This window comes from Coccidioides immitis (assembly GCF_000149335.2).
Source record: "Coccidioides immitis RS genomic scaffold supercont3.1, whole genome shotgun sequence".
Taxonomy (NCBI): domain Eukaryota; kingdom Fungi; phylum Ascomycota; class Eurotiomycetes; order Onygenales; family Onygenaceae; genus Coccidioides; species Coccidioides immitis.
Window position 1 is genome coordinate 1,990,805 of NW_004504310.1, and position 22,355 is coordinate 2,013,159.

The window sequence follows — 22,355 nt, forward strand, 5'->3', positions numbered from 1 at the left end:
GATTCAACCAGTATCTCTAGGCTCTCTTTCCCGTCCCCGCTCAAGCGTTGGTGGATATTTTACTACTTATACCTACGGCATCGCTCTTCGAAAACACTGTCCCTGCGTAGCTTAACATTGTGTGTTCTGCGTGTGACAACCGTATTCTCTCTTTCCAACGTTAAGTTCTCTCCAGATACCTTTGTATTTCTCGGAACAATGGCTACCGTGTCCTGGCAGCAGAAGGCACAGTCAATTCGCGACTATCGCGATGGCACTCTTGCCAAAGTCGAACCGCCGCTCAAAGATATCCCCGATCCGCTGCCGTTAAATTCCCAAGGTCTTCCGAGGCAGTACCTTACGGAGCGAGAATTCGAGCTTACACAGAATTATGATGCCATCGCGCTCCTGGAGATGCTGCGCACCAAGAAAGTTACATCAGAGGAGCTGACAAGAGCGTTCCTCAGACGGGCCGCGCTGGCACAGAAAGCGGTTCGTACTTTGTCAAGTCCAATGTCCGGCTCCTGATTACCTTGGTTCAAGTACTGACTCTTTCTGTTTGAGTTCAAATAGGTGAACTGCGTCACAGAACTCATGTGGGATGAAGCCATTGCGCGAGCAAAATATTTGGATTCGCTTAAGGAGCCAGTTGGCCCGCTCCATGGTCTTCCCATCTCGATAAAAGAGCACCACGGCATGAAGGGCAAGAAGGTCCACGCCAACTTCATTGCCTGGGCCGACGATGATTCCGCGGACAACCTTCTCAACAACATTCTTTATGACGCTGGCTGCGTCTTCTACGTTCGGACAACGGGCCCCCAAGCATTGATGCATCTTGAGTGCGAGAGCAGCATCTATGGCCGCACTGTTAACCCCTACAACCGCAACCTTACCTCTGGAGGAAGCAGTGGTGGTGAAGGAGCTCTGGTAGCTTTTGGTGGCAGTGTTTTGGTCAGTAGCAGGTGGACTGATAGAAACCCAGGAACTACATATGCTGACTTAAGCATCAGGGCGTTGGAGGTGATATCGGTGGTAGCGTTCGCAATCCTGCCAGCAATAACGGCGTGTATGGATTCAAGCCTACCTGCAAGCGTCTTCCAGTTGGCGGGATTAAGCTTCCCATGGAGGGCAAGGATGCGATCGCTGCCACATTTGGTCCTCTCTGCCGTTCGCGCGAAACAGTCAATCTATTCATGAAGGTCATCGCTGATGCAGAGCCGTGGCGTTTTGACGCTTCTCTCTCCCCACTGCCCTGGGCATCCGTCACCTTTAACAAACCCCTGAAGATCGCGGTTCAATGGGATGATGGCGTGGTTAAGCCGCACCCACCAGTGCTTCGTGCACTGAGAGAGGTCGCCGAGGCGTGTAAGAAGGCTGGAATGGAGGTGGTCGACTGGGTGTCTTATGACCACAGGAAGGCCTGGGACATCATCTCTGAGCTTTACTGGCCGGACGCAGGAAAAGAAGTTCTTGACCTCTTTAAGTCGACGGGAGAACCAATTCTACCCCTCACAAAATTCATCCTTGAACAACCAAGGGTCAAGGACCACAACATGGCTGAATATTGGAAGGTATGCATATCCGCTCAGTAGCATCATGGGTTTTCCAAAAGGCTGATCACCTCGATTCTTTGCGCAGCTCTGCCTTGAACGCGACAGCTACCGTGATGCGTACGCTGCCCATTGGTCCGCTACCGCAAATTCCCTAACGGGTGAAGTCGATCTGATCCTGTGCCCCACGACTCCCGGCGTCGCTCCTCCACACGAAGCCGCCAGATATTGGTGCTACACCTCTCAATGGAACCTGTTGGACTACCCGGCTGCTGTCTTCCCCGTCACCACTGTTGATTTGGAGAAGGATGTTCGGGAAGAGGGATATGCTCCACGCAACGAGCACGATCGCTTCAACTATGATCTGTACACCGGCCCACAAAGATTCGAGGGTGCTCCGGTGAGCCTTCAGGTCGTTGGGCGGAGGTTCTATGATGAGAAGGTTATGGCCGGATTGGCTGCAATTGAGAAGGCGATGGGAAGGAATTAAATGACATTTAATGTATACTTATCACTTAACTCTACTTTGATATGATGAGCATTGTACAACTCTTCCTCTTCCTCTCCGTTTTTTGATCGTCTCGATGCTGCACCACGGAAACAAATCCCCCGTTGATGACATGAGAATCTGGTTCATGAACTAACTAACGTTATCCACCCCCGAGCGGATCACACCCCCCTGCTTTCAACACGACGACGACAGAGTGGGCAGCAAGTAACTTACTCATCCCTTCGTGGGCCATGTACCTTAGAAGAATTATTCAGTCCGTTCCCTGCAAGCCCTGCCCTTTGCCGGCAAAGTTACTCCCAACGGCAGATCTGGTTGAGGAAGAGCACACACCCCATTATACATAAGCCTCAGCACTTTTATCCTGTACGTCTTTATGAGATACTCAACAACCGATACCAAATCGCCGCCAAAATAGGCTGGGGAACAAGTTCAACGGTATGGCTAGCACGCGATCTCCACCAGTATGTGAAGATTATCTGATAATATATTCAATCCTTGTCTCACTATGTCATAGGTGGCGATGGCTTCCGCCCCGATATGTGGCCATCAAAGTTAACACAAACAATTATGTATCTCAACGATCTGCGGAGGAGGAGCTGCGTATTTCTGAGCATATAACCAAAGCAAACCCCCAGCATCCAGGCCGCAACTTTGTCGCCACCTTGTTAGACTCGTTTCGTGTTGATAGCCCGGGCGGCACTCATATTTGCATGGTCTTCGATGCGCTTTGTGAACCACTATGGATGCTGAACCGTCGTTTCGAAGGAAACACCATCCCTCTCGGCGTCTTGAAACCGGTATCTAAACTCATACTAGAAGGACTGCGGTACCTCCACACCGAATGCCACGTTATTCACACAGGTACCTAGTCATTCAACCGACCCACTCCTATAATCGGTCACAGCTAACGGACAAACAAGATCTCAAGTCCGATAACATCTTACTGGCCCTACGCAACCCATCTATCCTCGACTCGGTCGCGCAAGATGAGATGAACGATCCCTCTCCACGGAAACAACTGGACGGTCGGGACATATACCTATCCCGAAATTACTGGGGACTGTCGCCCGACCAACTGGGTAGATCGGTAATAACTGACTTTGGGCTTGCCGTGCGTGGTGACGGTCCCCCGAACAGCCACCCCATCCAGCCAGAGGGATATCGGGCGCCGGAAGTTTGTCTCGGGGGCGAGTGGAGCTACAGTGCTGACATTTGGAACTTGGGAGCTATGGTAAAGACCTCATTGTCATAATCATGATCACCATTAATAGTCTATCAGCTTTGGGACCTGTTCTGTGGCCGCGGACCCTTCGACACACCGCCGAACTCGCGCGGTTCAGGCTCAGCAGACGAAGCTCATCTAGGCCAGATCATTTCCCTCCTGGGGCCCCCTCCACCTGATCTTCTCCGCCGCGGAAAAGAAACATCTCGGTATTTTGACGCTAAAGGTATGCTAGCTGATGTCCTAAATAGACGCCGCTAACTTATTTGATAGGACAATTCAAATTCCCCGAGCTCATCGGAAAAAAGGACCTGGTGTCTATGGCTAAAGAAATTGATTATGATGACGGAATGCCCCAGTTTGTTGACTTTATTTCTAGAATGCTGCGCTGGAGGCCCGAGGACCGGACCACGGCGGAGGACTTGATTTCCCATCCGTGGCTTCCGCAAGCGAGACCTGCGAATGGCTGAGAAGGGGGTTATCTGTACAGTAAATAGATAGATCTTCGCTCGAGAAACCTGACTGTTCAGGCGTTTCTTTCCGTACCACGATCCGGTATATAAAACGGCCATGCGTGAGAGCTCCAGCTCTTCTTTTGAGTAAGACTGTCAGTCATGCAGTGACTCGCTAGGAATAGTCGATCCACGCCATCATTCGCGCCTGCGTTTTTTAGAAACTATGACCAAATTCATTTCTCGATCTACACCCACGGGGAGCCCAGGTCTTCGGTCGCAAAACAATGCCTGGTTGTGTGCATCCCCACGATAGTACCTGCGACACCTGCTCGGCCGTATAACCGCCTCTACGCCCCTAGACCCCCAGTAATGGCTGAAAAGAAGTGGCAATGATGCTGCCGCTATAGCAAGATATCTATATATATGTATGGCTGGCCATATTCTCAACAAATGCTGGCCGCGGGGGTAGTCCTTGTTTATCCAGATCCAGCACCCATTGAACTAGCTGATTCTCTTCAGGCTCAGTCAATTTATGTGAATTTGCGCGTAAATTCACCCGTGCAGGTCTGCCTTTGAGTCGATAGGCAAGAGTAGAGCGTGGCACATCAAATAAGCATGCAGCTTCACGAATTGAGGATATTTCTTCATTTTTAAAAACAGATATTGCGAGCTCAAGTCTTCCCTCTATCTCTATAGAGTTTCTTGCATTTTTATTGCGAATTGGTGGCATTCTCACGCATTGAAATGGGCTAATTAGAAAATTGAAGATATATTGAATTTGGTGATCCGCTCGGTGGTGGATTACGTTATCACGTGGTCGGCTTCTGTCTCGGCTAACTTTTTCTCAAAGCGGCAGTGGATTACGTAACAGAGCCCGTGCTGTTTCAGCTCAGCCAATCAGCAGCGCCACACGGACCGCCACTCGCCCGACTGCCGCGCCAATCACGTGCGCGCTACAGGCCCGCTGCTTGGCAAGTCGAAGCTTGTTGCAGGCCGACCTTGCTGCGACCAGGCCTGCAGCCGTTGGGAACCTACCACTGGCATGGAATTCCATCTGTCTTCTTGCTCGTATCTGGAGATCGATCAACGCCGCCATCAACGGTCTTCAAGCAGCCCGTCGTGCGCGTACGTAAGCAGAAAGTTTCACCTTCAACCGCAGATTCGTGTGCGTTCGGCTTCGGCATTCCCGAGTTTTGACCTTCAATCGCGCCGAAGCCCTTTTTCGAAAACGCCCCCCCCCCCTCTTCTTTGTCTGAGCCAACAGCGACCCATCAATTACGAGGTTTAAAGGCCGTCTGCAGCCTTCTCGAAAAGCTTAGACCCTTTTTCTCGCTCTGTTGAGGATAGTATACGAGTCGATCTGGAATGGAGCCGTCGGGGACCAACCAGGGGATAATGGCTGGGCAATCGGGGGTTCCAGTCACGCAGACGCTTTCGAGTAATGTTGGCAGTGCACCAGGTAGGTCGACGAAAACATTAATTCCATTATCTTTCATCGTCTTTTGTCACTTGCCCTTAGTTCTCCCTTTTTTTGAACGAGCAGTAGGTACCAATTCATTGGGCTTGGTCCCGGATTCGTTTGGCAATGTGCCTTTGTACAGACAAGGCAGCTTGACTCCGCCTATGCCAATCACCCACGCCCCTATCAGCTCCCAATTGCATTTGAGCTATATCTTCGGCTTTATCCTTGGCTATCATTGCTTTGTTGTACTTTTTTGCCCCTGCATGGTATGTCATTGGCCGATGCTTACTTCTATCGCGCCGTCTTCCATCAATGAGGAGCCCCGATCAGGTGTAAGGTGCATCCCGCCTTACAATGGCACCTGATTAGCGGCTTTTTCATTGGAAGGAAGAACCTGCGCGAGTGGCATATTCTTCTAGGCGACATGACAGCCCCGGTGAGCGCGGAATCGTCGTTTATTTCAATGCCTTTCCTCAAGGCGCTTGGCGGAGGACTTCAGAAGAAAACGAGAGGTATGGGATGTTATTTCGATGACCCTCTTCGTTTCGGCTGAGGCTCATACGTGCCGATAGACGGGCAGCCTCCAAAACGGCGAGGCCCGAAACCGGATAGCAAGCCAGCTCAGACTCGACGCCAGGAATTGAATCGACAGGCCCAGAGGTATCCCTCTCGAACTTAGCCCAAAGGCCCACGTAGTATTAACTCCTTCCTGCAGAACCCACCGAGAAAGAAAGGAACAATATATCCGGGCCTTGGAGATTGAGATTTCGCGCCTCCGGGAAGGTTATGCGAACGATATAAATTCGGCCAACATGTCTCTCCACCAGCAAAGACAAACCCTAGAAAGCCAAAAGGAAGAGAATAGGATCCTGAGGGAGATTCTGCTCTCGCATGGTTTCAATGTTGATGCTGAGCTGGAGCAGCGTAGAGGCATGACCCGGGCCGGGAGTCAGCGGAGCTACCAAGAGAGCAGCGCCCAGTCGCACTCTGCTGGTTACCCAAGTGGGACCCACTACATGACTCCGGATACGACTGTCTCAGCGGGTAGAAGTCCGGGTGCCCCGGGATCGGATTTTGCAGATGCGCAGCCTACCTCTTCGCCGTATTCATACCAAGGGCCGAAGACCCAGAAGAGCTGCCAGCCAGCAATATCGAGCGAAATAAGTATCCCGAGTGGCGATCACTCCACCGTTGCCGATGTTCCCGGCATATTTGACCGCGACCCGCAATTGGGGATCGATTTTATCCTCACGTAAGCCTTTTATCCCCCCATAAAGTACACTTTCCCCACCTAACGATTGATAATAGACTCGAAGGACAATGCAGAGATCACATAGAGCGGCTATGCCGGCGTGCTCATGATGCAGAGGACCAGGACATGGTCGCCGGCCATATTTTAATGGCGACATGCCCGCCGCCCTCGGTGGTTGCGAGTGCCAGTAGAGGCTATGAATACCCGGTGAAAACATATGATCTTCCGCCAGCTAATCTTAACACCCTGCTTAACCTCAGCCGACAACTCGTAACGGACAACGAAATTACCCCAATCATGGCACTACAATCACTGAAAAACCACGAAATGTATCACCTATTAACGAAAGACGATATAAGACGAGTTATGGATGACCTTGTAGCCAAGGTCCGCTGCTATGGATTTGGTGCTGTCCTCGAAGAATTCGAGTTTAGAGATTCACTGAATAGTGTGCTGGGGAGCAAAATGGAGCCAGCGATAATGCAAGCGGAGGGATACTTACCCTTCCGCCCCGCCCATGTGGCGGAGGACTATACGATGTATTCATGATTTCCCGAGCCCGTCCTTTTTCTCCTTGTTTCACTGTCTTAATTATGATTTTGGGCAATCTGTATATACGTATTGATACCATTTTTGTTACATATGATTTGAGTAGCGGTTTTTAGGAACAAGCTATGGTTTACTATGGTGTGCTATCTAGATGACACCCAATCTTCAGAAATCTGTTGCCCAATTGTTTGATATCTGTGCTTGATACTCATCGTGCTCGATGCTCGTAGCGAGCGCCGCCCAACGCCAAGCTTTCTTACATAACCAATACAGACGACAATGCAAACAGTGCAACCGTGCCAAGATTTTACACCCACATGGAAATTCAACATCTGAATTCAGCTCGAAAACTCATAATTGCACGCCATCGCTCTCTAAAGCAAAACCCTCCGCAGCGCCGTGTCAAGGTGACATATTGAATAAATTGTGCCCAGTGGGTCTACAGAGTTCGATATGGCACCACTTTCTCTCACGGACATTGTGTCTGCTCTCCCGTCGGAGGAGGATGCTTGGGGTCCCCCAGTCCCAACTGGCAACCACCTTGACGGTGTTCCGTATGCCCCATTCTCAAAAGGCGACAAACTAGGCCGCATGGCCGATTGGGGGGCTGATTCTAAGGATTCCCGCGAAAGAGGAAGACAAGCATATAACCGGAACTATAGAGGTACGACCTTCTCATTGCATACTTAAAAACGTGGGGAAAATTAGGTCTCTAACTCTTACTTTTTTTTTATTGTTTTTTTTTAAGATCAGCAAGTCTACGGCGCAGGCACTAGCAGCCTTTTCGCAGTCCAGGTTGCCGAGGATGAATCTTCTTTCTCTGTTGTTGACAATACTAGAACTTCTGTGAAGACTCGCGGCTTCGGGCGTGGCGGAGGTACCATCTTCCGAGGCCGTGGCCAACGAGGTGGTGCTCAGCGAGGACGTGGAGGAGCGTTCCAGAGACCCGCTGGGGGTCGTGGTGGACAGGCTGGCGGTGACAGATATTATGACCAGCGTGGCGGGCGTGGCAATCGCGGTCGCCGCTTTGGCTGGAAGGACTACGATAAGCCACAGAGAAACCGTGACAGCTCAGTCGCGATCCGCCCAGAGTGGTCTATGTTGGAGGAGATTGATTTTTCGCGACTTTCGAAGTTGAACTTGGAGACTCCCGATGGCGAGGATCTGGACAACTACGGTTTCCTTTACTACTATGATCGCTCGTACGACAAGGCTCCTGTGAAGAATACTGAACGCAGACTGCGAGCTTTGGAGCGCGCTGCGTACAATGTTACCACCAGCGCTGACCCCGTTATCCAAGAGTTGGCTGAAAAGGACGAGGCCACTGTTTTCGCTACCGCCGATATCCTGTCCATGCTCATGTGCGCTTCTCGTAGCGTCTATTCCTGGGATATCGTCATCGTCAAGCACGGGAACAAGATCTACTTCGACAAGCGTGACAACGCTTCGATCGACTTAGTCACTGTCAACGAGAATGCCGCAGACGCTCCTATGGAAGCCTCGGAGGGCCAGGCCAAGCACGACTCGATCAACACTCCGGGGGCTCTTGCTCTCGAGGCAACCATCATCAACCACAATTTTGCCCTCCAGACTGTTGTGGAATCCGACAGCGCCAAAGTAGAATTCTCTCACCCCAACCCATTCTACAATCCCTCTGAGGAAACCGAACCTCTCGCCTCCAAGGGCTTCAAATACCGCCGGTTCGACCTCTCTCTTGAAAAGGACGAAGAGCCCGTTCAGATCATCGTCCGTACTGAAATCGATGCCGTTCTGAAGAACAACATCAGCGGAGAAGATCAACACGTGACTCTCAAGGCTCTCAATGAATTCGACCACAAAGCCCAGGGCGCTGGTGGTGCCCTGGACTGGCGCTCTAAACTGTACTCTCAGCGTGGTGCCGTAGTGGCCACCGAAATGAAGAACAACAACGTCAAGCTCGCCCGCTGGACCACTCAGGCCATCCTCGCCAAGTCCGACGTCATGAAGCTTGGTTTCGTGACTCGCGCTAACCCACGCTCCGCAACCGCACACATGATTCTCGGTGTCATTGGATATAAGCCTCGCGAATTCGCTTTACAGATGAACTTGAATATGGCGAATGGATGGGGTATCGTACGGACGATCATCGATCTGGTGAACAGCCTTGACGCCCGTGACGAAGAAGAGGGTGACGACGCCCAAGAGGACAAGATTAAGAAGTACATCTTGGTCAAGGATCCCAATAAATCTGTTGTTCGCCTGTACAGTGTTCCTGCCAACACTTTCGAGGAGGAAGATGACACGGGTGCAAAGGCAGAAAAGGATGAGGAGAGCGAGGAGAAAGACGAGGAGTAATGTTCTGTTACATGACTGTATGACGTCTAATTTGATGAACTTAGTTGATCGATAGATTGGATCCAAGTTTTACTTTTTCCCTTTCAATATATTCCCGTCAGCAGGGACGGACAAAAATACTATCGCCTACGCTTTTCTGATCTATTTTCGGCTCAAGAAAATGGAGCTAAAAATTGCTTGCTCTTCGCTGATATAAAATGAAGTTGCCCTTTTGAGTCAGGTTTTCGTAAAGTGCCCCTGAGGACGACTCGTGACTTCAAGGTATCAAATTCAACGGATAGATGTATGCGATATAACACACTTAAAATCAAATCTGCATTATCAGGTCGTATCGTCATCATTTCATTTCATTATGTCATTACATATCCACGGTAGAAAAGGACCAAAAAGAAAAGAGAGAAAGCAAAAAAGCAAAAATAAAAGGCTCAGTCACTCCAAGCCCAGTCAGCTCCAGCACCCCCAGGTAGTGACTTTTTAGCACCCCATTGCTCCTGCAAGCAGATTAAAACTAGCTATAATCTCCTCTTCGTTGCCGGTGCAGCCCGTACAAAACACACTCTGTAGCTTAGTGACATATATGCAGTACAGTGTTAGTGTACAGTACAACGGCAGGTAACAAAAGAAGCATAGGCAGACAGACAAAAGAAAAAGGTACACATAACCCAAAGCGGTAAAACCCCTGGCTCGCCGAACTCATTGGGATAGATTCGATGGAGAGGAAGGAAATGTAGCAATTGTGACTTATACAAGAGGGAAAGAAAGCAAGGAGGAAGAAATTGGGAAGAGAAGAAAAGGAGAAAAAAAGAAGAGAAAAGAGATGGAATAATAGAACACTAGATAAAGCAGTGTAGAATGATCCGGATCCTAGCAAAATATTGTGTCGCTCCCAGAACCCAGATAGATGCCCGTGAGAAAAAGAAAAAAAAAAAGGCTAAATAAAGAAAATTAACAGAGAAGACATGCAAAAGATTTGAGGGGAAACAGTTTGGTGAACGATGGATTAGGCTAGACGTTCATTTCGTTAAGTTTTAACGGCCATCTCGCCTAATCCATCCCACTACACGATCAAACGTATGAGTCTTCTGTTTATCGGACGCTTGCGGAGTTGGTTCGCCATCATCGCCTTCGCGAGCTTCGAGATAAGGTCTTCCAGAAAGGGCGGCTTTAGGAGTCGTATCCATATCCTCGATTGTGTTCGAACGATAGGCTTCTGGTGTTAGTGATGTAGGTCCGCACGCAGTTCCCGGTGGAGTGGAGCTTTCTTGATGGCTTTCAGGCTTCGATGACGTGCCAATATGCGACGCCGATGACTGATCTGTATCATGTAGCGTGGCCGACGCCTGAAGATCTGGGAATTTGGTCGGAATTATCGGTTCACCAATTGTTGCCTCTGCCTGGTCTTCCGATAGTGTTGAGGTATCCCCCGGATTCCCTCGACCAGCTGCATCATCCGGTGGGGTGCACGATCCCTCTTTCTCTGGTACCTCAGGCAATGCGTCCAAAACTTCTTCTCCAACATGTAACTGCTCCATGGCAGCTTCCAAAGAGGTCGTGGCAGTAGTATCTTTACCGGAAGTAATGGATTCCATGAGATCAGTCTCACGCTCTTTTGAGAGATCATCTCCAGCACTCACGACACTTCCACGGCTGTTCGTTCTGAGCATTTCGGTTCCCAGTTTCGATCCGGATCGTCGCTGCTTCCCAGTGGTAGCTTGTGGGCTACGGTTGCTTCGTCCATGTACGCGACCTAGCTCCTCATCTTCATCGTCACCTGACTCGGCACCTTCATACCGTTTAATCTCCATGGACTCACGTTTGGCCCGAATACATTCGATAGACCTAGGTTTTCGAAGGGAGGGCACACCAGCGAAATGGAAAGATGCAGGGGCAGACGTCGCCGTAAGCAAACTTGGCACACTCGGCGGGCTTCTAGCTTCCAACAAGCCGGTCTTGAGCATTGAAGACGGTTCCTCCATGATACCGAGTCCGCCAGTTTGGCCGCTGCTCCATTCGCCCGTAGCTTGGCGGCTAATAATAACAGGAATATCATCTGATTTTTGAGGCTCCATTTCGCCAAAATAGCTACTGCTAAGTGACTCCTCCCGGCTGGAACCTCGGTATGAGCTAGTGGGAATTGCTGCAAAACCTGAAGAAACTGAGCTTGGGCTGTCTTCGATACGAAGCGAGACATGACGAAGTGCAGATGCAGGGATTGGTGGCTGCTGGGCTAACTCTTCGTCATTCGGTGGTGGTTTCCATTGACAGAACTTGGACAAAACGTCCACGAGTTTCTCGAGAGTAGGAGGTTTTTCAACCAGAGCATCGAAATGATGCGTTTCAGGAAGATCCTTTAAGTAGCCAGTGACGGCAATAATAGGTGTGTGAGTATTGGCGCTTCGAGTATCTCTGACCATGCGAGATACGTCTGCTCCATTGATCTGAGGCAGCTTGAATTCAGTCATGATGATATCGAATTGCACCTCACTAAAGGCAAAGCGCATTGCCTCTGTTCCATTCACCGCAGTGATGGTCCTGCAACGCAGCTTTTCAAAGAGTCGTTCCATGACAAGTCTAGAGACAGGATGATCCTCGCAGATAAGAACATCAAGGGGACGGAAGAAGGGTCCGTCAGCAAAATTTATCTGGGAAAGCCGTCGAGAACTTTGCCTGCGACGCTGCACCTTAAGAAGTGCTTTTGCTCGAGGATCTTCATTGTCAGAGGAAGATGGTGACACGTCGAAAAGTTGACTTCTACGTTTATGATGTCCAGGAACAAATGGCTCCTTGGGTGGCGCCAAGTCACTATCTTGGGAACCGATTGTCTGGGACCGTTGTCGCGAGGTGGGGGCACTACTTTGACGATGGATTCCGGTCTGTTTATCTGGCGATGGAAGTTTCGGATGCTTTATAGGAGAGGATGCAGTCGATGCCGACATCTTTAGGTTTGTAGCAAGTCGTGGAGGCTCAAAGGGACCAGGCTGCAGGGACGTCGCAATGGACTGTTGCGAAAACGTGGAAGATGAGCCGGAAGTCTTTCGTCGTTCGTGGTGATGATGCTGTCCCGTGCTAAATTGCACCAAAAGTGGAGACGATGGCTGAGATGGACGGCTTGGAGAAGAGGAGTTGGCCTGACTAAGACTCGATGGCGATGCCGGCCTATTGATGGCTTTATTCTGAGACATAGTGCGCTTCAGCGGGCCGACGAGCATTGGGCTTCCTTCCAGGGAAGGCCCAGATGCTGTCGACGGCGTTGTTGTTGATGGCACAGAACGCTGCTGAGCTTGCATAGCTTCTTGTCGTAATTTTTGGATCACGTCCTTATTGGCTTTCTCTAAGACAGGAAGATTTTTAAAATTGAAATTTCCGAAATCATCCGCAAGGACAGGTTCAGAGAGTCTTCGACTTCGGCCATCGCGGATATGCGGCGGAATGTGAAGCGGAATCAACCCACGTTTTAAAGAGCTTACTTGGGATTTGACTTTGAATAGTGCATCGTGAGGTCGGTCGGGGTATACACCAGAGCCTCCAGGTGGGGGAGAAACTTGGTCATCAGGTTCTTCTGTAAAACCTTGCATTGTAGCTCCTCGTGGATCGAAGTATTCCGTATCTTCTGGATGCAAAACAGTCGGCACAAAAGACCCGTCATCTTCCAAGAGCGTATCCCAATTAAGCCCCGAAAACCAAGGATGGTCGCGAATTTCGGCACCTCCACTCGGAAACTTCTCAGCGGAATTCGATCCCAACCGTTCTTCGGGATTAAGGGTCATGAGCTTGTTCATCAAATCTCTAGATTCCTCAGATGAGTATTCTTCAAATCCTTCAGGCCAGTTGATCCTCCTCGCCAAAATATTTTGAAACACTTCGTCGGCTGTTGAAGCGTTAAAAGGGGGGTATCCGTAAATGAATTCGAAGAGAATACAGCCCAAAGACCACCAGTCACACATCTCGTCTTGGCAAACACCCTGGATAGTTTCTGGGGCGAGGTAGTCTGGAGTCCCAACGAAAGCTTGGTTCTGTTCCTCGGGGTTAAACAAAGCCATAGCAGGAGGAATCGGTGGCTGTTGAGCATTATTATGCAGAACAGGAAATGATGGCTGGTAGCTACTTGATAGATGAGCCGGGAAAAGCTGTGGTGAATCACTCGCTTCACTCTGGGATTCCTCCTCAACTGACAATGTCTGTTGAGGTTGGGAGGTCTGGCTTGACAAGGCGTACGGGGTATCTCCAGACTCAAACAGATGCAGGCTCTTGAAAGAGGCAGCCAGAGTATCGCTACTTCCGCTGTCACTTCGATACCTAGATGCCCTTCTTGAACGCTCCCGACTGAAGGACGGTTCCTTGTTAAGACTGAAGTAAGAGGGTTGGCATGGGCTTCCAAAATCAGGGTTAATCAAGGGAGTCGTGTTGGGAGATTGTGACCCAGGAATATCAAAAGACGCTGATCGCGATGATGCCAAAGACGTATTTCGAGTAAACGGGCCTTGCTTGAGCAAATCTGGCGCTGATTCATTGGGGTTTTTCTGGATTCTCTTTTGGCGCCCGACGAGCCCCATACGCGAGAGTCCGAAATCGGTGAGCTTCAAGTGGCCGCGTGCGTCGATAAGAAGGTTATCCGGTTTCAGGTCTCGATGAACAATGCCCCGGCTATGCAAATGTTCGACTCCAAGGATGACCTCAGCGGTATACCTCATAGCCCATTCCTCAGGCAGCCCCTCTAATTGCTTGATCAACGTTGCACAATCACCTCCGTTGAGGTATTCCATCACAAGGTAGAGATAATCTTTACTCGCAAAGGTCCAGTATAGTTTTGCCACAAAGTCGCTTTCTCCTTGCCACATCATGATAGCCCTCTCAGCTTTCACGTTCGTAACCTGATTCTTAGCAACCATGTCAGCCTTCTTCAAGACCTTGATGGCGAAATACTCCTGTGTTGTTTTCTTTTTAGATAGATAGACACTTCCAAAGGCACCTTTGCTAATAGGTTTGATGATTTCAAAGTCCTTGATAGACGGCGTCACAGCACGTGGTGGCGGGTGACTGACAGAACTGAGATGGGGTGATACAGGGGCCTTTCCCAATTCTGGGGAATTGGTAGACGACTGTCTCCGATGATGGTGGCGATGTGGAGGGACATAGAACGAAGAATTGTGAGGACCAAGGTCGACAGATGTGAGGACTGGGGAGGTAGCTGGTGACGGCAAAACTTCTCCAGTGGAAAGTCGTGGTCTATTCAACCTGAGAGGCGATGAGGGAGCATTTCTTGCCGGAGATTCTCTGCGGGGAGAGCTTGACAACCCGGGGAGGACGAGACTTCGACGCTTGTGCTCCCTGACGCTTGTCCCACGGCTCAGACCTCTCTCGGACGACGGAGACTCGGTGTGACGTTCACCGGACAGCACGGATGAGAGGACACTACTATCGCTATCTGCAACATCGCCTTCGGCAAGAAGCGACCCACGTTTTGCCAGGAGGGACTGTCCCAATATACTGACACTTTTATGGGAGCGAGGTGTTGGACACTCCATCGGACTGCTAGAACGCGTTGAAATAGCCACAGATGATGAACCTCGAGATATCTCAGGTCTCGAATTGTGCTCAACTGCAACATCTGATGCACCACCGGTCGTGGAGGCTAATGCTAATGATAGCGACTCTTGAGACTGGGGCTGAGACAAACTCTCAGACTTTTCCGTCTCATTCTCATAATCAGTCGGGCTGGAACTAGTTGAGTCATCCAAATCCCCAGCTGCTATACGTTCTGCTTTATCCATGGCTGCAGAGATACACTCCTCCACAAGAACGGCGAACTCAACACGGATTCGCTCTGCGTATTCAATGATTCTTCGGTGACGAAAGACGGCGTCTACTTTAGCTCGTGCGAGCTGTTCGGTGTCTGTAGACAAGGCGGCTAAGCCTTGCTCCTGTTCTAGGGTATTACTACTTGGTGACTGCCACTGCATCACTTGCGATATACGGGACTCTGACTGTGGTGACTGTGTCCTGACTTCATCGCCGAATTCGGATCTAGACTCTTTCAAAGCAGGGATGCTGATCTCCAAAGCAGTATCACAAAGATCCAAAACTAGCTCGACGATCCGCGCAAGCGGCCTTCGTACGGCGAAGGAGGAGCGAGTTCGAGAATGACCCAAGCCGGAAGTGGATGGATCACGCGAACGGGGCGGCGTTCCGGAAGAGGATGACGAGCCAGAGGCCAATCCTGAAGATGAGGGGCTAGGGCCGATGGGTAGACCTTTATATTCAGGTTGAGGGCCGGCAAGTTCTGCGGGTCCAGGTCTTGCCTTCCGAGCTTCAAGGGCATCCAACACCTTTACAATGGAGTGGCGATGTTCGTTCAAATTATCTTGAGCCAATTGAACGTCCATCTCTGATCGATGTTCTTGCAGACACAGGTCGGAGTGCTTTTCGAACCACCACGGTGTAATCTGCCGTTCACAAATGCGACAGAGAACTGGCATTGGTGGGGGGTGATGTGCGGGATCATTAATGCCCACCTCCGCCAGTTCAGTGAGGTAATTTGCCAAAACTTCGGCACCCACACCAAGTGATTCAACAAGCAGTTGTGGAAGGCCAATGGTAACTTCACGCGGCTGACTTGATGGTCGTAACATCCACATCGTCTAAAGTAGGAGAGCTGTTAGCGGTTGTAAAACAGGAAAAGGGATTTGGGGTGGTCAGGTATCTCCTTACATGGCCATCTCCTGTGGAAGGCTTGTCATAGACCATAATACCCTGACCTTCCAGGTTGAGGACGCTGTTATCTCCGTCATCTTTTGGTTGAGCTTCTGCCGACTCGCTCTCCTCATCGTCATCACCAGCTTCTCGTGCCCGATCCGGACGAAAAACAGAAGCAGAACCGGTTTTGACACCGAATCGAACTATCTGACTCCTTGAATCATCCTTCTTCATCGACTCAATCGCATCTTCAAAGACGGCCTTATTATCGAAGATGACATCACGGATGTTTTTACCTTCCACCTCGTCGATCGGGGTTCCGATGACTTCAACCCAAGAAGGGCTGACCCAATTTACTCGTCCATCGAGAGCGAGGTCAAGTATAACATTAAGGGCTTGTTCGGCGGCATCTTGTAAATCCTGTCGTTCTTCCTTTATATCCTCGCTCAGAGAGCGCACCATCGGAGAAGGGCCGGGAGGGGATGCATCACGGGCTTCTTGTTTAAGGGCTGTGATGGTAGGAGGTTCGAGGAATCGCGGCGCACTGGAGGTATTCGTACCATCTTCGGCCATACTGGGCCCTTCTGAGAATCGAGAACTGGTTGGGAATTCGAGCACGGCAAGAGAGGCGGCTGAAGGATGGAGTAACCGATTTGACAGCGTACGCAGTTCGGAAATCAGTAGAGGAGGGCTTCAGGGATGACGGAGAGACAGAAACCGTCTGCCAGGCAGAGCGGTGCCCGTACCAGCGAATTACCTTGGCCGCTCAGCATCAACTGTCCATGACTTGTGTGAAGTTGGCTCGACCCAAAGGCAGATCGTCGAAGGGGTGGGGAGGGGATGGCGAGCGAAATCCGGCAGTTTGCGAAATGCAATCGGCGTCAAAGATGAGGTGCGATCTGAAGAACAGAGAATTTCAAGTGGGGTAGATTGTATAGCTGTCGTCTGGTGTAGCTTTTAAATACGGCTTGAGGTGGTTCTTTGGTGAATTCAATTTGAAGTCAAAGGCTTGGGGGAAGAGGCCAACCTTTATTTCGAAAAAGGGCAGCAAGGTGTTAACATGAAGGCAATTATCGAGTTGCCGGCAAAGGCCAAGGCCAAATAACAAGGGGTACTGATTGTATTCTTTCTCCAGGAACCATTCGACCTCACAGGATAAAAGACAGCCGTTGAAGGTGAAGGGCGTGGAAGGGAAAGTCAACGTCCAAAAGGCTGTATGGGGGGAGCGATGGTTGATAATTGGAGAACCAACCTCGCCGTGTCCGCGTGCTCGCTGTGAAATTTTGGGAAATGGCAGAACAGCATGCTTGTAACTTTGGTTGACTATTCCACCAATCAAGTAGCAAGGATTCCCCAGCAGTGTCAACACATACATCGGCGGTGTGTATTCTTTGTACTGCCTGACATGGTGTTTCCAAGAGGGGCTCGACCAAATCACCATCCGCCATCCCAGCCTGACATCAGGGAAAGCAAAAAAAAAAGCATAAGCCCACAACCCGGGACAAGAAGATGAAAGTTCCCTCTGGCAGGCAAAGGGAACACATAAACTAACCAACTTAACTCATAAGTAAATACGAAACATTTGTTTTACCTCTGTCCTCCCTTTCTTCCTCCTTTCGCGAAAATTCTGGACTACACACCCATTTCCACGCCAAACGGGAGGCAACACCCTAAAACTAAACTAACACAAAGAGTCAATGAGTCAGATGCTCTCTGCTTGCCCTGAGTTGAAAAAGGTTGCTTTTAACTTCGACATCAACAGTACAGTACCGGCCGGAAGACTGGCTCCAGGCAGACACCCTCCGTGCTCCCCCATCCATCCATCCATCCATGTCCAGTGCAGGAATTGGCTGCGTCTGTTCATCCGTCCTTTCGACGCCGACGCAACGGTGATTTGCCGGACCCAGCGTGACTAAGCTGCCAAGCCGCCAAGACGATCTGTTCCGTTGTTTCACGGGCGCGGACCCACCCTGGCCCGTAGACGGCTCGGCCACACGATAGTCCGGCGCCAAATTAGTCAGCCGCGCCCTGTCTTGGCTCGCTTTTCTTCGATGTGCTTTGATGGACGGGATTGCATTCGCGGAATTCTGTCGGAGTGACGGAGTACCGGAGTATTCACCTGCGTTTTTCTCGGGTTTTTGTGTTGGGTTCTGATGTTGCAGTGCGCTGCACTCCCGTACTGGCAGACTCCAATCGGAACAAATGGAGAACAGCTTCTACATCGACGGACTCATCCAACAGATTTTGATGCCCACCTGCATATGGTTGGTTTCATGTACGGAGTACGGAGTATCGAGCCACATAATATTAAAAGTTGGCTATGCATTATAATTAAATATTGTCGTCTAAAAATTTACAGTGGAGTAAACAGTCATCTGGCGAGTGCTGCCTCAGGCTCGCTACCCCACCCGCATCCGGCCTAGCGCCGCCTGTGTTGGGTCTAGCGTGGCCCGATCAGGTTTGGCGCCGCTGCTTTTGGGTAATGGTCTGGCCGCCCTCACCACCCTGACATCCAGCCGGCCCATGTGCCTTGCCTCGCCGCGACTATAAAAGGGACATCTGTCCTTCTCCCATCACACACACACTCCATCTTCCTTTCTCTCTTGCTTCTCTCCTCACCCAACTCTATCCATCTGTTCTTCTCATGTTCACCCCTGCACCTCAACCCACACCAACTTCCCTGGTGCACTCCATTTGTAAGGATTCGCCCGCGAACCCCCTTACATGAATAAGGATTTGCCTGTGACCCCTTATGTGGATAAGAACTTGCCATGAACCTCTTACATGGACAAAACAATATCTGTAAGGGCTGAGAGCCTTGGCTTACAAGCTATTGGGAGTTGCATATGTTCTTGTGAGATACTAAGTCATGTGCTTGTGAGCACACATAAAAGACTGTCACTGTATGAATCTCTTGCTGGAAGTCAGTGGCAATCTTGTCTACAAGTTGTACGGAGTACGGAGTATATAGTTGCCAGAATATCAGATCTTTTATCTTGTGTACTCTTTTCTACATATACTTCTTCTAGAGACTTATTATCATGCTGATTCATATGTATGATTCTCACATTTTGCCACTCTTCTTTAATAATGTCTGACAATAATATTAATATGAAGAAGCCAAACTCTCTGAAGCTTGTGAATCTGGGACACCAGCAGAAAATCTATCTGAAGAACAAACTCAAGTTTGTGTGAGGACCGCGACCCTTCTGACTGAGCTGGTGGACTGGTGGAAGGTTGTTCTGGGGCGAAGCCCTAAACCCTAGGCAGAGGATTTGCTAAAGAGATAAATGTTTATCTGACACAGAAGCTTATTGTGTGTATATAGCAAGCCCTCACCCTGAACCCCCTTTCTAGAGCCTGTCTTAGTATTTTGTTATTATAGCTACCTAGTTGGCAACAGGGATTCTTTTCCTACAGCGCCTAGCTGAGCTCCTGACAGTTTGTGAGAAGATTACAGACTCTGAAACCACATTATCTCTCTCAACTGTCAATGAAACTGAAACTAGCATTATAATCTCAGAGAGAGAGTTTATCTTAACATCAAAAGATAAAATTCAACAACTTTGTGAGAAAAACAAACTACTAAAGAAAATGATGAAATGGCAAGAAAAGTTGAATACTCTTCAGATCATTCAAAAGTACTCCGTACTTGTGAAGGAGAATTTCGATTTGCGTCGGCGTGGCCGCTTTTGCGCTCCGCGTCCAACGGAGTCTAGTGCCGCCCCGTTCAGGTTAGGTGCGGCCTGTTGCGGTTTGGCGCCACCCGTTCGGGGATGGTGTTGCTGCCGGCCGCCGTGATGTCACCTCGCATCGCCCGCCGCGACTATATAAACGTCCTCATCTTCCCTGTGTCGTGCACACACTTCATCCTCTTTTTTCCCCTCATCCTCCTCCTTCCTCTTCGTCGGCGATCCCCGGAGCTGAGAACCCCGTTTCAGCGCCCCCTCTTTTCACCCGTTCATGGATCCCCGTCTCATCGCCACGTAATCGACCCGCCGCTCAAACTCGGTGCGACCCATCGTTCGTCCTTGACTACAATAGGGCTTAGCAGCGAGCACGAGGATCCGACTGAACGCTAGCAACGAGGATGGTATGATGGCAGCTTTGTAGGCTGAAGGCTCCTTCAGAACTTCGAGCAACCTGTATGATGTTTTGCGACCTTTGAATATTCGATTCACGGCAGATGCCATGTTTTCTATGAACGGCGTTTTTGTTATTGGTTTCTTTTTACCGCCGAGATATTCACTAGGAAGAAAGTGTTTTGCATACAATATCGCATTTTATCTACTGGGGACTTGGTGTTTGCAGGATTAGTGTACGTTTCATTTGATTGTACTGTACGGAGTACGTACATACATATTTCTCTTGTCATTTTCCTATTTTACAGTGAGAGAGGAGGAATTGAATAAAGCATAGCGATTACATTCCCAACAGACCTTGCCAAAACATACAGTTGGGGAAACACGATGTATTCCTGGGTATCCACGTAATAGGCCAAGCTGATTCCGAAGCATGGAAGGTAGAACCGCTCCATTCTCCGTCCAAAGATAGGGTATGACGCGATATTCAAAAGCAAGCGTCCCGCCCAGACCGAAAGGAGAATACCGGTCACCGATGCCGGGTTCCAGAGACAATTGCCTTCTGCGCCAATTTTCCGGCGCAAGTCTGGCAGCAATGATGATGGAAGGAACCTCATCAAAACTCGGCATGAATGAACGGGTGTTTCAATGCCTCCTGAGCTGTTGGCCTCTTCTCATCATCCACGACAAGTAGGGACATGATAAAATCAACCATGATTTCTGGCAACTCCAACTTTCTGATTTCCTTGTCTATTGTACCGACTTTCATATAACCGTATTGTGGATCAACTAGCTTTTCGGCCAGCTCCCATTCTGACTCGCGGTATCTATCAACAGGGGAAGGTAAACTGTTGAATAGGCGGAAGAGCTTCGCGACGGCCCAATGTTCACCTATTCCTAGAGGGTCATCGTGTATGCCGAAGATGGAAGCAGGGGATAAGCAATCCGTTAACTTTTGAGCGTTCTGTTAGTACGGCCGGAAACGTCAGGCTACCTAGGAAGGGGTGGGAGGGGCGACTAACAGTAACACCTAGAGACCACACATCCGAGGCATGAAAGCAGCCCTTGCCTCTCCATACCTCTGGTGCTCGACAGGCTATGGGTTGTATCCTTTCATCGTTGAAGCCGTCCGGTATTGCTACTTGAGTTAGCGGCGTTGTTTGGCGTTGGTGGTACCAAAGGGACAATAGGAACTTGCTCCGAGATCTGCCAACTTTACCGTAGGCTCTTCTGAGTCGATGTTCGAGATAAGAATATTCTCATGTTTGAGATCTAGTTAATGTTTAATGCACAGGCCAACTTCGGTCAACATTGTCACCGAGCCTACCTGTATGAATCAGGTTCAGCTCCTTGTAAGTTGCGAGAGCCTTCAAAACGCTCTTTGAAGCTACCTGCAGGATCCTAGGATGCTGTTTGAAATATTTGGGATCGAAGTCCACCAAGCTATGGTCCATCCATTCGAAGGCCATCCATGGTTTGGCTCCAGGCGTTGGGTCGGCTAAGTTTGGTGTGGAGTCAAAATCGTCGATGGTGTCTAGTAATGCGCGGATGTGTTTGGACTTGCGGATACTCTCTATGGAGTAGACCCGGTATTCCCGCTTCAAATCTGCCAGCTTATACCTCTCATAGGCGGTTTTGATCACAGCCCTGCTTAACAATCAGCATCAGACAAGTAGATTCAACTAGTCCTTGCGTACCATTTTGGAGTTGAACCAGTTGATTTGGGCAAAACACGGGCTTTGAAGACCGTGGAGGATTTGGTCAGCGGTTTCTCGAGTTGAAAGCTGTGTAGCCGCCCATGAAGTATTCTTCCAGCTCGCCAAGCCATGGCACTGTGCTACGTATCTATTCTCTCATATAGACAAAATTTGCTGAATGGGCTGCAGCAGATCCAGCGTTTCTGATGATCTACAAGACACGTACTCCGTAGTCGAGAAGGTGACATAAATCGAGCAGTTCTAACCTAGGGTATCTATCCTTGCAGGCCAGGCAGATCTTGGCTCGGTTTCTTACTAGAATAGGATATGTATTGGTACATCAAATGTATCACTTGAAGGAAGAAAGAAGAAGAAGGAGAGGCAAGCATGTGTATGATATCCACAACATTTGTGCATGGTGCTAGGCCAAAAAGGGAAATAGGAACAAGGCCAAAAAGAGGGAATGGCCATCAGAGAGCTTGGCCCAAGATTCTTAGCACAGCATGGCATCAAGGGCTCGGCCTGAGAAGAATAGAGGGTTTGACCCCTTACACCATTCTATATATAAT

General features: G+C 49.7%; 8 protein-coding genes across 8 annotated transcripts; 4 read left to right on the top strand and 4 right to left on the bottom strand.

Annotated features, from left to right (window-relative positions):
* The first annotated feature begins 49 nt into the window (after nucleotides 1–49).
* Nucleotides 50–2,093, top strand: CIMG_02374 (acetamidase). Its single transcript, XM_001248602.2, has 4 exons — nucleotides 50–471; nucleotides 553–930; nucleotides 990–1,550; nucleotides 1,618–2,093. The coding sequence occupies exons 1-4, from the start codon at nucleotides 199–201 to the stop codon at nucleotides 2,017–2,019; spliced, it is 1,614 nt and encodes a 537-aa protein (XP_001248603.1). The 5' UTR covers nucleotides 50–198; the 3' UTR covers nucleotides 2,020–2,093.
* Nucleotides 2,094–2,229: 136 nt separating this feature from the next.
* Nucleotides 2,230–3,807, top strand: CIMG_02373 (CMGC/SRPK protein kinase). Its single transcript, XM_001248601.2, has 5 exons — nucleotides 2,230–2,501; nucleotides 2,555–2,901; nucleotides 2,961–3,271; nucleotides 3,320–3,488; nucleotides 3,536–3,807. Exons 2-5 carry the CDS (start codon nucleotides 2,751–2,753, stop codon nucleotides 3,730–3,732), a joined length of 828 nt encoding a protein of 275 aa, XP_001248602.2. The 5' UTR covers nucleotides 2,230–2,501; nucleotides 2,555–2,750; the 3' UTR covers nucleotides 3,733–3,807.
* Nucleotides 3,808–5,039: 1,232 nt separating this feature from the next.
* On the top strand, nucleotides 5,040–7,084 carry CIMG_02371 (uncharacterized protein). The gene is made up of 5 exons (XM_001248599.2): nucleotides 5,040–5,176; nucleotides 5,599–5,691; nucleotides 5,752–5,839; nucleotides 5,895–6,431; nucleotides 6,488–7,084. The coding sequence occupies exons 1-5, from the start codon at nucleotides 5,083–5,085 to the stop codon at nucleotides 6,978–6,980; spliced, it is 1,305 nt and encodes a 434-aa protein (XP_001248600.1). The 5' UTR covers nucleotides 5,040–5,082; the 3' UTR covers nucleotides 6,981–7,084.
* A 262-nt stretch (nucleotides 7,085–7,346) lies between these two features.
* CIMG_02370 (eukaryotic translation initiation factor 3 subunit D) lies at nucleotides 7,347–9,528 on the top strand. Its single transcript, XM_001248598.2, has 2 exons — nucleotides 7,347–7,644; nucleotides 7,729–9,528. Exons 1-2 carry the CDS (start codon nucleotides 7,434–7,436, stop codon nucleotides 9,312–9,314), a joined length of 1,797 nt encoding a protein of 598 aa, XP_001248599.1. The 5' UTR covers nucleotides 7,347–7,433; the 3' UTR covers nucleotides 9,315–9,528.
* Nucleotides 9,528–17,177, bottom strand: CIMG_02369 (AGC protein kinase). Its single transcript, XM_001248597.2, has 2 exons — nucleotides 16,023–17,177; nucleotides 9,528–15,952 (listed from the first exon to the last, which is right to left on the bottom strand). Exons 1-2 carry the CDS (start codon nucleotides 16,578–16,580, stop codon nucleotides 10,343–10,345), a joined length of 6,168 nt encoding a protein of 2,055 aa, XP_001248598.1. The 5' UTR covers nucleotides 16,581–17,177; the 3' UTR covers nucleotides 9,528–10,342.
* A 524-nt stretch (nucleotides 17,178–17,701) lies between these two features.
* CIMG_12691 (uncharacterized protein) lies at nucleotides 17,702–18,780 on the bottom strand (the record flags this gene model as incomplete). The annotated part of the gene is made up of 3 exons (XM_001248596.2): nucleotides 17,702–18,223; nucleotides 18,416–18,447; nucleotides 18,627–18,780. 3 exons carry the CDS (start codon nucleotides 18,778–18,780, stop codon nucleotides 17,702–17,704), a joined length of 708 nt encoding a protein of 235 aa, XP_001248597.2.
* Nucleotides 18,781–19,810: 1,030 nt separating this feature from the next.
* On the bottom strand, nucleotides 19,811–20,200 carry CIMG_12692 (uncharacterized protein; the record flags this gene model as incomplete). Its single annotated transcript, XM_004445614.1, has 2 exons — nucleotides 19,811–19,930; nucleotides 19,994–20,200. The coding sequence occupies 2 exons, from the start codon at nucleotides 20,198–20,200 to the stop codon at nucleotides 19,811–19,813; spliced, it is 327 nt and encodes a 108-aa protein (XP_004445671.1).
* Nucleotides 20,201–20,339: 139 nt separating this feature from the next.
* On the bottom strand, nucleotides 20,340–21,917 carry CIMG_02367 (CMGC protein kinase; the record flags this gene model as incomplete). The annotated part of the gene is made up of 5 exons (XM_001248595.2): nucleotides 20,340–21,041; nucleotides 21,112–21,227; nucleotides 21,284–21,361; nucleotides 21,417–21,736; nucleotides 21,787–21,917. The coding sequence occupies 5 exons, from the start codon at nucleotides 21,915–21,917 to the stop codon at nucleotides 20,706–20,708; spliced, it is 981 nt and encodes a 326-aa protein (XP_001248596.2). The 3' UTR covers nucleotides 20,340–20,705.
* Between the last annotated feature and the right edge of the window lie 438 nt (nucleotides 21,918–22,355).